The 16,064-nt window shown below is 33.3% G+C and overlaps 2 protein-coding genes across 2 annotated transcripts; both read right to left on the reverse strand.

The window, feature by feature from the left end:
* Positions 1–232: 232 nt before the first annotated feature.
* LOC132729750 (uncharacterized) lies at positions 233–5,814 on the reverse strand. The gene is made up of 4 exons (XM_060715580.1): positions 5,678–5,814; positions 2,671–2,809; positions 1,862–1,924; positions 233–645 (listed from the first exon to the last, which is right to left on the reverse strand). The coding sequence occupies exons 1-4, from the start codon at positions 5,812–5,814 to the stop codon at positions 337–339; spliced, it is 648 nt and encodes a 215-aa protein (XP_060571563.1). The 3' UTR covers positions 233–336.
* A 3,186-nt stretch (positions 5,815–9,000) lies between these two features.
* Positions 9,001–15,781, reverse strand: LOC132729760 (uncharacterized). Its single transcript, XM_060715587.1, has 4 exons — positions 15,581–15,781; positions 12,245–12,333; positions 10,317–10,394; positions 9,001–9,156 (listed from the first exon to the last, which is right to left on the reverse strand). The coding sequence occupies exons 1-4, from the start codon at positions 15,600–15,602 to the stop codon at positions 9,001–9,003; spliced, it is 345 nt and encodes a 114-aa protein (XP_060571570.1). The 5' UTR covers positions 15,603–15,781.
* Positions 15,782–16,064: the final 283 nt, after the last annotated feature.

Raw genomic sequence — 16,064 nt, forward strand, 5'->3', positions numbered from 1 at the left:
AATATATTTAAACTGAAATAGGATGTTAATGTATTGTTGGCAACTGGCTGTGAATTCATTTCATGAAATTGGATAATACAATGCCAACTTTCGTGATTATTCTGTGGCTAATTGTTATGTTGCGAGTCCATATTGTGACGAATCGTTGCATTACCCTATGTACTAAGTACTTTCCTCTACCTTGTTGTACACAGTTCATTATTATGGAATATGCTACTGTATTTCATATTATAACTTGTGACATAACCAGATGTACATCAGTTTGAAATTATATTGTGTATTTGGGCCAATGGCCTAGATTAGCATTACAAATAAACATGAATTCCGACTATTCATCTATAAGTCTTCAAGCATATTACCATATTCGCAGCATAATATAGCCATTTCCATTGCTTTCTGTTTTTGTTCTTCAGTGATGCTCACGTGATCTGTTGTTGACGGACGTGGCGGTGTTAATGTTGAAGGATTTATGGAACTTGTGGGAGAAAATGGCGATAACGATGATAAAGGCTCAGTTTCCACATATTTCGTCCCCCAGTTAAATGAAAGCATAGAATCAGCATTCATCACATTTCTGGCCGACCTTAGCATTGCTGTGCCTGCCATTTGGTTTGTTTCTTGAGGTAGCCTGTTGCTGTGACCATGCTACAAAAATAATACATTACAGTTATATATGATTGAAACAAGCAATTATCATAGTATTGCAAGCAATCAATAAGTCCCCTACCGGTTACAACCCCAACTTTCTGATGGGCCATTGGCCAGTCAATTTTACCAGTGAATGAATGACATGAATGAACTTAAATCTTTTGAGTTCTAAGTTTGTCTATATCACAGTAATGTGTTAAGTTTCCCTGCCTAGTAAGGAAATTATGTTTATACAACCTTGTCATATTATTACGATGTGGGATTTTAAAGTAAATCCTATAAGGAATGAAGAAGTTGGAGTGAAAAATACCAATTTCTCGAAAAAAATCTAAGTTCAAGGGGGACATAATTCTGGAAAATAGTCTTGCTAGAGTATTTAACCTTCTCAAAAATGTTGAGTGATAATAAGAAACATATATATGAAGTTTGAAGTAGATACATTAGAAAATAAAGAAGTTATTTAAAACAGACAACATTTTTTTCATAAAAATTCTAAGTTCAAGGGAGGTAATACTGATAAGTTTTGTGTTAGAGTTGTAAACCTTGTCACATATTATGTGGTTGATGACCAGAAACTTATATTTAAAGTTTGAAGTAAACACCTTAAGAAATAAAGACCTTATACTGAAAAAGCTGAAAAATTTAAATCAGAAATCTTGAAATTCAGGCTATTTGTTGCCATAGCAACCAGAATTTTCAACATAGGAAGAAAAAAAAAGACATGCATAATCTCCATACTGCCATCTATCCATATATCAAGTTTCATAAAAATGTTTTCAGTACTTTTTGCGTTATCGCGGGATCCAGTTTATGTGTTCAATTTGCCATATTTTCAGGCTATTTGTTGCCATAGCAACTAGAATTTTCAACATAGGAAGAAAAAAAAGACGTGCATAATCTCCATACTGCCATCTATCCATATATCAAGTTTCATTAAAATATTTTCAGTACTTTTTGCGTTATCGCGGGATCCAGTTTTGTGGACGGACGGACTGACAGACAGACGGACAGACAGACAGACAGACGGACGGACGGAGGGTAAACCTAAAGTCCCCTCCGGTTAAATCGGTAGGGGACTAATAAATGAATTGCGTTATGTACGTATTCTTATGTCACACTGGTTATCAAGTAAAAAAGTTACATGTATTAGAATTAGCAATTTAAAGGTTCAATTTATAAAACCGTCACTCTATTTTAAAAGTCAAACACTCACTATTTGTTTCAGAAACTGATGTCTTTCTTCTTGCAAGAACATTTGCAGTGGCTCCCATAAGTACTGTGATAAAAGGTAAAAACAAAACAACTACAGCATAGAAAATTAACATGGGACATCTATCTGCCACTAATATCAAAGCCATCGCTGGGACATAAACATCGCACTCACTTGTGGCAATGCGCAAATGGCCCTTTATATATAGAAGCGTAAAATAGCTTATTATTAGAGTGTAATGAAAGGGAAGGTCTCTGAAAAAAATATTTAACGTCATATATTATTTTCTGCAATTTTATGTAAAATTTGACCGATTAAGACACAATTCTTTGACCACTGACGTGTATTTGTAAAGCAATTTCAGTCTCACTAGTTGTAACCTGTAATGTATAGCCTACGAGCTGAGGGTCATTTAAGCAATTCTTTGTCCAAATTTGAAACTTACTTATATAATGCACATCTGAATATGCGGAAATTCACATATAAATCTACGATGCTCAATTTTGAAAACCATATGTGGTTCCACCCCCCGTGAAGTTGACTCATGAGTTTGAAAATACAGAATTTCTATTACCACATCTTTTATCTTATCTATTTTGTGACTGTGTAAAGAAATTTTCAGGTACAGTGTATATGCTTCGGTAATATTATTTCGTTCAGACAGCGTAGGTTCACCATTGTACGACACTTAAGTTAGGCATTTTATTCAATATTATAATGCATGTATTGGAATACTATTTAATCTATTTAATTACGTTTCAACGGTAATGTTTGAGGAGCAAACGTGATTTAGAAACCAAGCGGTTACTTACGTCTTGTACTATTTTTTGGGCTTCACAGAGGGTAGATACATTATTAGATGAACGTAAAGCGTGAAGCAGTGTCTTGTTCAACTTTTTGGTAAAAACGACCCGCTTTCCTTCGTCGCCAGATAAATACTTGCCAATTATCCTGATAGAAACACAAAATTACATCTGTAAATTAAACATTTGATAGCAAGCCACAATATTCTTCAAAAAAAAATAATCGGAAGTTACATTTTTAAAAGGTTGTATGAGGTTAATAATACATTGTATACGAAGAAGTAAATATGGTTTTTAACCAGGTTTTCCGAAGGAAAAAAACTGGTTATTAGATTGAGGTATGTCGGCGGGCGGGCGGGCGGGCGGGCGGGCGTAAACAATTTCTTCTGTGCGCAACTCCTCCTTCATTTCTCAACGGATTTTGACCCAAACTTTCACAGAAGCTTTGTCATCAAGTGCCCTGGCGCATATTGTCGGGGTTTTGCGATTAGATAATATTTGACCTAATTATGGCCCTTTGTTTTTTTCCTTATATAAAAATATATAGTGAACAATTTCTTCTGTGCGCAACTCCTCCTACATTTCTCATCGGATTTTGACCAAACTTTTTCTCAGAAGCATTTTGTCTTTTTTTTTTTGTTTTTTTTTTTTATTTTTTTTTTGTTTATATCTTTTTGTTTTGCTTGTGGGTTTTCAAGTGCTCCTGACACATATTGCCAGGGTTTTGCAATTGGTATATATTTGACCTAATTATGGCCCTTTTGTTTTTTTTCCTTATATAGAATATATAGTGAACAATTTTCTTCTGTGCGCAACTCCTCCTACAATTTCTCAACAGATTTTGACCAAACTTCTCAGAAGCTTTGTCATCAAGTGCCCTGACACATATTGCCAGGGTTTTGCAATTGGTATATTATTTGACCTAATTATGGCCCTTTTTTTTTTTTTCCTTATATAGATATATAGTGAACAATTTCTTCTGTGCGCAACTCCTCCTACATTTCTCAACGGATTTTGACCAAACTTTTCTTAGAAGCTTTTTTATCAAAGTGCCTGGCACATATTGTTGGGGTTTTGTGATTTGATAATATTTGACCTAATTATGGCCCTTTGTATATTTTTTCCTTATACAGAATATATAGAGAACAATTTCTTCTGTGCGCAACTCCTGCTACATTTCTCAACGGATTTTGACCAAACTTTCACAGAAGCTTTGTCATCAAGTGCCCTGGCCCATATTGTCGGGGTTTTGGGATTGGATAATATTTGACCTAATTATGGGCCCTTTGTTTTTTTTTCCTTATATAAAATATATAGTGAACCAATTTCTTCTGTGCGCAACTCCTCCTACATTTCTCATCGGATTTTGACCAAACTTTCTCAGAAGCTTTGTCATCAAGTGCCCTGACACATATTGCCAGGGTTTTGCAATTGTATATATTTGACCTAATTATGCCCCTTAGTTTTTTTCCTCATATAGAATATATAGTGAAACAATTTCTTCTGTGCGCAACTCCTCCTACATTTCACATCGGATTTTTGACCAAACTTTCTCAGAAGCTTTGTCATCAAGTGCCCTGACACATATTGCCAGGGTTTTGCAATTGGTATATATTTGACCTAATTATGGCCCTTTGTTTTTTTTCCTTATACAGAATATTATAGTGAACAATTTCTTCTGTGCGCAACTCCTCCTACATTTCTCAACGGATTTTGATTAAACTTTCTTAGAAGCTTTGTTATCAAGTGCCTGGCACATATTGTTGGGGTTTTGTGATTGGATAATATTTGACCGAATTATGGCCCTTTGTATATATTTTCCTTATACAGAACATATAGAGAACAATTTCTTCTGTGCTCAACTCCTCTTACATTTCTCAACGGATTTTGATTAAACTTTCTTAGAAGCTTTGTTATCAAGTGCCTGGCACATATTGTCGGGGTTTTGTGTTTGGATAATATTTGTCCGAATTATGGCCCTTTGTATATTTTTTCCTTATACAGAATATTATAGTGAAACAATTTCTACAGTGCGCAACTTCTCCTACATTTCTCAATGGATTTTGACCAAACTTTCACAGAAGCTTTGTCATCAACGTGCCCCTGCGCGCTCACTAAATTCCCATGATTTCTTCCAAGACATCATTCAAGTTTTTTTTTTAAATTGTGAAACATACTTTTCTTGATATCGCCACAAAACACCCACACACCAATATTGTTGACAAAAGAAAATGACAAGAGACGCAAAAATGCAAAAATAAAGAAATACTGTTTACCTTTCTAAAACATTTGGAAAAAAAGGCGAATAGACAACATAAAAATTTCTCAATCATTTTTGTTTGAGGAATACTAAAAAAGCCATAATTCCTCCTAAAAGTTCAATTAAAAACAAATGCCCCTTCATGACAAAGCTTCTGTGAAATATTTTGCTGAAAACCTGGTTGCATCGCATTGCGATGTTTCTTGTTTTTATTGTTTTTCTTTTTCAAAAATATACCAGAAGACATATGCAATGTTATTTTTAGAACAAATTCCACACATGGTTCTCGCAAACAAAAACAATGCATGACCTTTCACCCAGACAATTAGAGATATTGCACTTGAGAAACAAACAGTTATTAATTAACACGGCATGGAAAGTAAATACGACGATTTTATCAATATGCTTCGTAAATGGTTATGTGCAGAAAATACGTTGTTAAACACAGTTTATACTGACAGGTTAACAAGCATTTGCCCTCATTGGTTGACCATATCCGTTAGTAAATGATCATCTGTGTCCAGATATTTTCTGATATCTGTCCAGAATCCCAAGTATTGCAGATGTTGATGCTGGTTGTTTTCGTTCCAGAAATGTTTCGGAACGGGCAGCATCGCGAGCGTATCAGACCCAAGACACCAGACCATCCAATTGCCAGTCTCCCGGTAAATTGCCAATCTCCGCCCGCTGCTTTTCCACCAAGGTACGAGACAAAAGGACATTTGGAGGACTTTTAAATGCATCCCTGTTTATTACAGCAGTCGGAAGCTGCTTCTGGTCGTCCCACTTCCGTTCTCGGAACAAATAATATCCGGTCGAAATGGAGAGGGTGTCCGTAAAGGAGGAAATTTAACAGGACCTGTCGTATAAACACATAGTTTTGTGCTGTCCATTATGCATACATGAACACGCTCTTTTGATTATATTCTTAGATTTGATATATGAATATATAACAAATATTACGCCTAGGTTAACAAATAGTACAATAATTATATATAACAATTTGCATGAAATGACAAATGTTGTGGGTTCGAATGAGATTATATCGTTTTGGAGACGTTAAATTTCGTCACCTTAGTGCAGCAACGGATCAAGTCCTTCAAAATTTTATTGGAGTTAACCAGTTATTGCATTAATGTGATATTAATATCATTCAATAAATTTGATTTTCCTCAGGGTCTTTCAAATTTAAAAGACCCTGTTGTCACAGCAATGGAAAAATACTTAATAAAATCATTTTGATCAATAATAACAGAAGAAAAAGGCTCTTCAATAATATCACATGGCATGTGTTAACATCGCCATTGCCTGTTATAAATCCCTGTTACATATACAAATGTTTTTATACCTCCCCACAGCGACAAAAAGATCAGCTGGGTCAATTTTTGTTTCGGCCATTCGTTCAACGTCCTCATCGGAAAGCGATGAAAAGTCGCCTGCTGACTTGACACTAATACCGTCGAAGCCGGTGAACTTATCCTTGAATTTTGATAAATCGTTGGGAATTTGTACCGACAACGAAGTCGTCGTGCATGTTCCAGTGATTCTTTGTCAACCGGTGCAGGCCTCTTTAAAATATCAAGACCTTCCTAGAATTGAAGAAAAAAACGTACGTGTATTATAAATATAGCCATCTGTTATTCTGATTTATATATATACAAATTAAAGGGTCCGAGGCTATATATATAGAAATTATTGAAACTCAAACTCATATCTTTTAGGTATTTGATTGGTCAATAACCGTTCACAGAATGTACACTGACCAATGAAAATTCTGAGATTTGAGCTAAAACTCAGGAAATAATTTTTATAACCTGGACTTTGCTTCACCGTCTAAACGTTATTTTGGTGTCTTTCTTTATATATTTGCTTGTGTGTTGTTGTTTTTTATTTGTTTTTTTTGGTCTGCCGGTGGTGTTAGTATAGGTTAGTGTTTATTAGTAAGCATTTACAAAACTAATTTGGTCATGAACAGCGCAGTGCCTAGTGTTTGAATTTATTTTTTACAGTTTGCCGATTTACCAAAGTAAATTTGTTATGATTCGTCTGAAATACTGCAATCTTCTTGGACTGAAATTAATATCAAAAACCTTATGTTTGTTTTTGGCAGAACATATATTACATGATAATAAGTTTTATAATGTTATTTTATGATATAATGTACTTAAACTTACTTTGTTCACCACTTTTAAAGTATGCAAAAGATGTCTCGGTAGCCAGTAAAACTTGAGTGCGTTTAGCAGTATCGTCTGCAACTTCAACAAAGCCGCGTCTAATTCAATCATAGCGTGGAACGTGGTGTCTGTCAACAGACTCCATTATCTTCTGTTTGAATTTCATTCTCAGGAACTAGGTCAAATTTTATTATACCTGAACCAAAGTGTGATATTTTCTTTAAGGCAAGATTTCGGTATTTGCTGTTACTTTTTCTGCGGCAATACCCGTTCTTTGACGAAAATGTTTTATAAAGGTAGGTTGTGAGATATTCAAATATAATCGACAATCGAATAATAAATTATATAACATTTCTACAGAGAGTATAACAAATTACATCAAATTAGTCATTGATTAAGAGTTCTTACTCATTCATGTAGAAAAATGTATAAGATAACTTATAACAATGGTAATAACTTACCATATAAAAGCTTTTACCTTTTATGTTCCCAGCTACCCTTGTTGTACTGCTTTCATTTGATGTAATGGTTTTTTATAGTTTCCCGGTACATTTTCTGCACTGGATCTTCTGTACGTTTCCACTCTTCTAAATCCTTCCAACACCTATAAACGTTTTCCCCACAGGGTGCCTCTCATGGATTCACGGAACAGCATCATTCCTGTGGCTGTTCCAATGACATTTTTTGCAAAGGTGCCTGTGTCTGTAAAAAATGTGTTTATTCGGTAACCCAGCCTATCTAAAAAAGCAACATCACGGACATGCCGTCAAACGTAAGATCATAACCTCGAATACAATAGTAATGTATGATACACAGACCCAATATGGTATTTCGTCCATACATACGCTATAAAAATTAAACATGTAAACAAATGCTGTTTTGTAGCAAATAAATACTTGAATTTGTCGACATAGACTTTCCATCATATCGTTTAACAAAAGTAAATTTATAGGTATAAAATTTAAAAAAACACATTATCTATTTAGACACCAAAAAGTACAACTAAGAAAAACTCCGGGTGACGATATTTAAGATTTGTTTGTCGAATTCTTTTGATTTAATAAATAATATTAAACTAATTATTCTATATTTTCAACCGGCTTCTCAAAAAATACATTCTAAGACGACTACATCATCTTCATCACATCAAGAAGAACTACTTTTAATCGTATCGTATCCGAGATGATTATTGATAATCCAGTGTGGTGTTCCGGATTGAGGTTGTTTATCATCATCATAGGTAAGACATTTTAATTTATTTATCATGTACATACATGAAAAAATATACTGAATATGAAAAAAGTGATTTTCTCAACGATGACCTTATATAACAAGTCAAAACCCGTTCCACAATATAGCTTATATCAAAACTTTGTTCAAATTACACATTTTCAGAGCCTTAACGTACATGTATTTTTAAATTTGTATAAACTTTTTATTATACAAAACAGTAGCCTGATCTAGAACTGGGCATAGACAGACATGAATAAGATTTTTTATAACAGTGAACATAAAAGTATAATAATTCTATAAGAGATCAAAGGCTTTTGCATACAGTGAACGTATCTGTTTTCGAAATGGAATAGATGGTCAAATATAAGTTTTGTTTTAATTTGTGTTTTTCTTTTTATAGTTTGTATGAAATGCTATAATTTAGTGGTGTATAGCCATGAAGATATTTTACAAAATTTGCATTTATACAATTATGGGAACAAAGGTTCACACGTAAAGGCGGCATTTCAAATGAACGCAGCTGACTGATACCATTTCCTGTAAGTGCGGTAGAATACAAGAAATTGTAAACGTACTGCATAAAATATACATGATGGTAACATCAAGTCAGCCAAAAACATCAATATGTAATATTTCATATTAAAGAAGCAATATCATGTGATAATATACAATTTACGTACTTTCAAGGTTCACACCAGCAAGCTCGAACTTTGAGTCTAGTAGGAGCACGCATAAGCAATATTCCGTGTATAATCCAGATTTCTTGAATTTTGGCATTCTTTCTGCTACACACAGCCATCTCAAAACTTCCCTTTTGTCCATGTAAAGCTACAGTGATAAGTTAAATAAAAATCTTTATTTGGATTTGTACCTAAACAAAAATAACCAATTGGCATTATCACAAAGATTTTAGGTGTATTCCATTGGCATTATCACGAAGATTTTAGGTGTTATCACGAAGATTTTAGGTGTATTTCATTAGCATTATCTCAAAGGTTTTGGATGTATTACTTTGGTATTATCACAAAGATTTTAGGTGTAGCACTTTAGTAGTATGTCAAACGTTTTAGATTATTTCTTTGGCATTATCTCAAAGGTTTTGGATGTAGCACTTTGGCAGTATGTCCAACGTTTAAGATGCATTTCTTTGGCATTATCCCAAAGATTTGGATGTATTACAAAGATTTTAGGTGTATTTTTTTCGCATTATCACAAAGATTTTGGATGTAGCACTTTGGCATCATCTCAAATGTTTTGGATGTAGAATTTTGACAGTTGTTTGGATTTATTTCTTTGGCATTATCTCAAACGTTTGGATGTATTACTTTGGCATTTCCTCAAATGTTTTAGGTGTATTTCTTTGGCATTATCTCAAAGGTTTGGATGTAATTCTTTGGCATTATAGTTGGTTAAAGGCCCATTATGCCCAAGAAATGCTTTATTTTTTATTTTTCAAAAGCTTTTTATACTTGCTATACTTTCATAGTTTCCAAACATCTTCTCATTGGCCAATTATCTGATCTACCTTTTTCATATGTTACCTTTTAGGCAATTACTACAGTTATTCTGATTTGGTATTGTGTATGGAAGTCAAAATATTACTTTATCTACATTTTACTACTTTTATGACAAATAATTTCACATTTAGCGCTATTTTCCATCGTTAGCAAGCATCTAAAACAATTATTTAAACTTTAAAAAATTCATGTTTGACCTTTCTTGAAAGTAAAAATTCATTTGAGCCGTGTCACGACAAAACCAACATAGTGCGTTTGCGACCAGCATGGATCCAGACCAGCCTGCGCTACCGCGCAGTCTGATCAGGATCCATGCTGTTCGCTATCAGTTTCTCTACTTGTAATAGGGTTTGTAAGCGAACAGCAGTCGCAAACGCACTATGTTGGTTTTGTCGTGACGCGGCTCATTTGTTTCTGAAGCATAATGTGCCTTTAATGTTGTCCTTCATGCGTTGTTATTTTACTACTTACATGTCGTCTGTTTTTAATCGGAGGCTCGAACTCAAATTCCAGTTCTAAGAAGTTATAGAGAACGTGCTGACCAAAAACCTGTAAAAAACAAATGAATAGAAATTTTCACTGAAATATACGTGCCACTGTAACGACGACTAGAAAATCACAAACAATAGTGTAACTGTATCATTTGAAATCTAATTTACACCAGGAATATAAATGACCCATGTCATCGACAGTCAAGTTCATTAATTATAAAAATTATAAACTTTATACCAATTGAAGGCGTCAATCACTTATTTGACATAGATAGTTGAGAGTACCGGAGGAATTTGTATAAAACTCTATTTTTTGTAAAAACATTCTTAATTTTAACAACAGTAAAATTTTATTTGTTCCATAATCCTATGTTTGATTCTAGAAAGAGTTGAGAAATAGAATGGCTTTGTTACAATGTATTTAATACGTTAAAGTAATAAAATGTTTCGGAACAAAATATTATTCTCCAAGTAAAGTGTTGTGCGCACCAAAAAAACAGCAAACGTTATTTAGAATGATTTTATCTGTTAGGCAATGATTTCGTGCATGTGCCATTCGCTTTTATTGGAATTTGCTTTTCTATTTATTTCATACAAGCATTTTAAAAGTAATCTGCTTTCGGACTGAGAACTTCTGAGACCGGGTTGACTTCCGGTATTGAACTGAATATAAGCAGGATTCTTTTCATTGGTCATTTTAAAATTGCAACTGAAATCAGAAAATCTCATTGACCATTTTTAACATTAGTAAAATGATAAAAGGATATTTTTTGAAACGTGTACTTATGCAAATTAATTAATCAAAAGTAGTTTCGGAAACAATGGATTAGTTTAATTTTTGGGATATTTTCAATCAATGAACCGTGCTATCTTCCTCCTATTAAAACATTTTACGTAATTTCACGCTGTTCTATAATTTTTAGTAAATACCTAATTCAACATAAGAAACTGCTTTTAAGATTTTGTTAATTCTCTAGCGGATAACACAAGACATTTAGTATAAATGACATTCAATTTCTTTTTTGTCCGGACGAAGTCCGTCTGAGATTTGTTTGACTTCCAGTAAAATATACAGGCAAGAACTGAATAAAGGTAGCATGTCCGTTGATCATTCTAAAATGTCCTAACTTTCCTAACTTCCAAACAAATCTCAGGAGATTCGAAAAAAAAAGTTTCTAGCTAAATTTCTCGGATATTTGAGTCCTCTTTGTTCAAAATGATGAGACTACTGATAACGCCCACAATCCTGAAATTTCATGTACATAAAAATACTGAAAGGCACAAAATAAAAAAATCTGAACTTTCCTTTACTCTCAGTAGAATATGGCCAGCGTTTGTGGTATTATAATTATTGATGTGTTTAATTCATATGTATTTCATAATTTTCATATGTTATCAATATTAATGAAGCATATATTAATATATACATGAATACATATATGTACGTCATTTAGAAACATATCTTGCACTATTTCCTAAATCTAATCATTTAAATGCTATAAAAAAACAACCTCGAAACAACCTGTGCAAGCAAAAGCAGTTTTATCTCGTCTGAGTATCTTTTATTAACTATTTCTTGTTTAAAATTCAAACAATAATTTTTGCAGCAGATATATAGCTTTATACACATTAAATACTTGCTTATACATACACAGTTCCACATAAAAGAGGATATATGAAATAATTGACCATAAAAACAAATCAATATTCAGTAAATGTTTTCTAAATGAAAACAACCAATAACAAAACAAAATTCTGCTTCAAATGAGGGTGTATAGTTGTCAATTATATATTAATATATCAAAAACTAGAAAAATAATAAAAGTACAACATGCCGGTTATGGTAATTACATATCATTTAAAAGGTTATGTAAGTTTTTAGTATACAAGTACATGTATGTTACTTACATGCAGACAAAGGAAAATATTGAGATAATCCACGAAAGCTCTGTTCTGCAGAAGAATGGTCAGTTCCTCGAAATCTGCCGCGGTTGGACCTAAAATAAAGCACTATCTTGATAACGACAGAATGTATAATAGTTATGACATTTCCACCGTAGGGAACGTGTTACAGTATCGCGTTTTTCGGTTACAGTATAGAATTTTAAAGATGGAGGATTATTTGTTGGGAAGAGAGGTAGGTGATTTTTATTTCGGTCCATACTACAAGTAGTTTAGTTTCTAATAGATGTTTTTGTGCTTTGCTTGTAAGGAACAGAATCCGGTATCTAGTCATATATTTCTTCAGACCCTGCTCCGCAGATTTATCGCTATATTGTCTCAAAAATATGCAGATTTGACAGTTTGAAAATTTGAATCGAGAGACCACACATTTTTCTGCAATTTCGACATTATTTATGCATGCCTAGAAAAAGTAATCAGCAAAACGTTAGTCCTTTATGTTAGGAAACGTTTATAAAAGTAAATGACCAGTTGAACCTATTTTCCTGTTGGTAAAATGCGTTTGAAAAAAAAACAATGTTACAGTATAGAGCGAGGTAATTTGTGCAGGGTTACAGCATAGACCTAGCGATTTGTATCCGATTTTGTTACAGTTTATACCCAGATTTCGGTTACAGTTTAGACTTCGATATTTTCTATATAATTATACTAGGTAAAATGTATGAATGTTACATAGACTTTTAAATCTCTGTGAGCTATTGGCCCGATGGCTATTCGTCCGTCTGTCGTACACATGTGTGTGCAATCTCATCCTTTCAGTAACTACTTGACTAAATGTGATGAAATTTACATGACTTTTTACCAATTAAGTTGTTCAAATGGTTTCGGTTGCAATCGGGGATACGAAAACCCAAAACATAGATTTTGAAAAAAAGGCAATGTTTAAAGACCCTTCTCATCTCGAACCAAAAGCATTCAAATCAAATCATGATCATGGCGTCATTTCGAATGCTTCTTTGTTGAAGTTACGATTATTTTGTCATTATTAAATTAAGTCGTTTTTTCTTATTTCAGACATTCTGTATAGCAGTTTTAAATTCATGTTTCTGAAAAAAAAATAATATTGAAAGTTATAGAGTATAAATTAAGGTCAGACAATTACAATATCTTCTCTAGTGAGCCTGATGTATGTACATAATAGTGGCAGAGTCGGGATAAGGCCGTCGACTTCAAATCATCTTTCATTTACTGCTGTAGTTGAAATCCAATCATGACTTTGGATTCCTCTTATGTGAGGAATCTATCAAGCTAATTTACGGAAGGTCGGTTTTTCTAGTCAGGCGCTCGTGTCTGAAATGTTTCACAAAGGGATCTGGGGTCTTTCTTTACACTAAAGCAGAAATGTTTTCACATGACCTCAGTGTCGTTGAAACTTAAAATCCAAGAAAGCCAAACGTAACAAAATAGAATTAAACAGAATCCCTAAAGAAATTCCAACACAACAAAATTGAAAATGTTCATAAATCCTTTTAAATACTTACAAAATACATTATGGTAGATGGAAATTCCAACTTAAAATAGAATTTAAGGTTGCAACTAGTATTGCTCACTTAAATACTGTTTAATCATTCCTAGAGTATTGCCTGCTTGTTAATTATGTCTTTTGACAGCTTATCTATGGTATGCAGGCTTCATAACCTCCGATCTCCTCTCAAAATTGAATTTTGTTTAGTTTCACTCATTGTATTCTTGTTTAGGGCACACACAAGTTTTAACCTGGGGGGTAATATGCCGCTTTTCATAGAATGGTAATAACGTGTCACATTGAAGGTTCCATGATAACCGCCATATGAACACATCCACAGATGTTAAAAAATCTGAAGTGTACCAGTTCATGTTTAATGTGAATTCTGCTGAAGCCGGTGCTAGGAGGCGTGAACGGTAGCTTGCAGTTACCACTTTCGTCCATGAACAGGTTTAGTCAAACTGAGCCTGCAACATTTTCATGTTTTCCGTGTTGGACTTCTGTTAAGGATTCTTTTTCTCTATTTTATTACTAATAGGCATTATTATAATGTGTAATGAAAACAAGCAATACTCTTTCTTCTCTCATTACAATTCGATAAAAGTTACTGTTGTTGTTGTGAAAACAGTCCTTACTTAGGACATTACTTATTCTGCAAAAAGTCTCAATCTGAAACTTAAAGTAAGAAAAATAGCAAACTATAACTTTTCTGCTGAAGAAAATAGGTAATACATGTACAACCTTTCAAGAATGTATGTAGAAAGGTATGAGTTATTTCATAAAAATAATGGATACACGAACTTTGTTTGAAATTTGGCAAGTATCTAAACTGTAACAGAAATTTGGGTATAAACTGTAACAAAATTGGATCAAAGTCGCTAGGTCTATGCTGTTACCCTTCAAAATTAACCTCGCTCTATACTGTAACATTGTTTATTTTTTTCAAACGCATTTTACCAACAGGAAAATAAGTTCAACTGGTCATTTACTTTTATAAACGTTTCTAAACATAAAGAACTAACGTTTTGTAGATTTACTTTATCTAGGCATGCTTAAATAATGTCGGAATGGGAGAAAAATGAGTTGGTCTCTCGATTCAAATTTTTAAACCGTCAAATCTGCACATTTATAAAACATTATAGAGATAAATCTGCGGTGCAGGGTCTGAAGAAATATGTGACTAGATACCGGATTCTGTTCCTTACAAGCAAAGCACAAAAACATCTTTTAGAAACTATACTACTAGTAGTATGGACCTGAATAAAAATCACCTACCTCTCTTCCCATAAATAATCCTCCATCTTTAAAATTCTATACTGTAACCGAAAAACGCTATACTGTAACACGTTCCCTACGGTGATTTCAGTGTAAAAAGATTATTCAAAACTTTTACAATGCGAATCGTTTTTGTTCTAGGATTTTTTCTATTCTCTTATCACATATATATTATCAATTTATCTTCAATAGCATCTTAAATAAGGGATTACATTTATACAGGTAGATAATCAAAATTCATTAATTTAATATCTGATTCCGTGTAGTTGCATTGACATGCTTGCAATACTGCGAGATAATAGTTTTTGTTTTACAAAAATTCTAAACAGCATAGAGTAAATATAGTAAATCGCCGAATAAAACATAAATGAAATTATAACATTGAATCGTATAGACACAATTAATTTAATACATACGAAAAGACCATGAAAGTTCAACGGCAAAAGAGACACATATATGTGCAACAGTACGGAATATTATAGATAAAATCTTAAATTACCGGAACATATTCAAATGTATTGCAGTAAACTAAACTTTCTTACCTTTATCTAACGATTTATCCATTTTTATTATACATTTTTTTTTGTTTTTATTTTTTTTTCTATTAATCAACGCCGGTCTTGAAATTGATAACTTTTCAAACTGCCGCTTTCTTCATAGAAACAACGTTATTTACGCGTCGCTAGCGACGTCATACTATCAGTGACGTATTTGTACGTTATAAACGTCAGATCGTCTGTCCGCCTTAAAGCAGGCGTACGAGAATAACAATAGACGTAGTGTAGATGAAGAATATTTTATCAGCATGGAGACTGCATTTTTTAAATGTTCTTCGATGTGACAAAGTTTCCAAACAGGACAGGATTTGAAAATGGACTATTTTAAACGATTTAAGATATTCTTATGAACATAATTATGAAGTCTGCCATGGTCGCCCGGTTGTTTTCATATTGTTGTGAGTGTTGAACATATTTTTAAAATAGTTTAGTTTAGTCAACCATGATCAACCGTGGTAAACCGGCGTTT

The sequence above is a fragment of the Ruditapes philippinarum genome, unplaced genomic scaffold (assembly GCF_026571515.1).
Source record: "Ruditapes philippinarum isolate M1 unplaced genomic scaffold, ASM2657151v2 ctg12667_1_1_1_1, whole genome shotgun sequence".
NCBI lineage: Eukaryota > Metazoa > Mollusca > Bivalvia > Venerida > Veneridae > Ruditapes > Ruditapes philippinarum.

Coding starts and splice junctions, on each gene's coding strand:
- LOC132729750 (XM_060715580.1), bottom strand. CDS start 5,814: ATGGACAGCACAAAACTATGTGTTTATACGACAGGTCCTGTTAAATTT. Junction 2,810..5,677: donor AGAAGCAGCTTCCGACTGCT/GTAATAAACAGG, acceptor TGTTTCTATCAG/GATAATTGGCAAGTATTTAT. Junction 1,925..2,670: donor CCCAAAAAATAGTACAAGAC/GTAAGTAACCGC, acceptor CTTTTATCACAG/TACTTATGGGAGCCACTGCA.
- LOC132729760 (XM_060715587.1), bottom strand. CDS start 15,602: ATGGATAAATCGTTAGATAAAG. Junction 12,334..15,580: donor GGATAAATCGTTAGATAAAG/GTAAGAAAGTTT, acceptor GCTTTATTTTAG/GTCCAACCGCGGCAGATTTC. Junction 10,395..12,244: donor ATATTTTCCTTTGTCTGCAT/GTAAGTAACATA, acceptor TGTTTTTTACAG/GTTTTTGGTCAGCACGTTCT.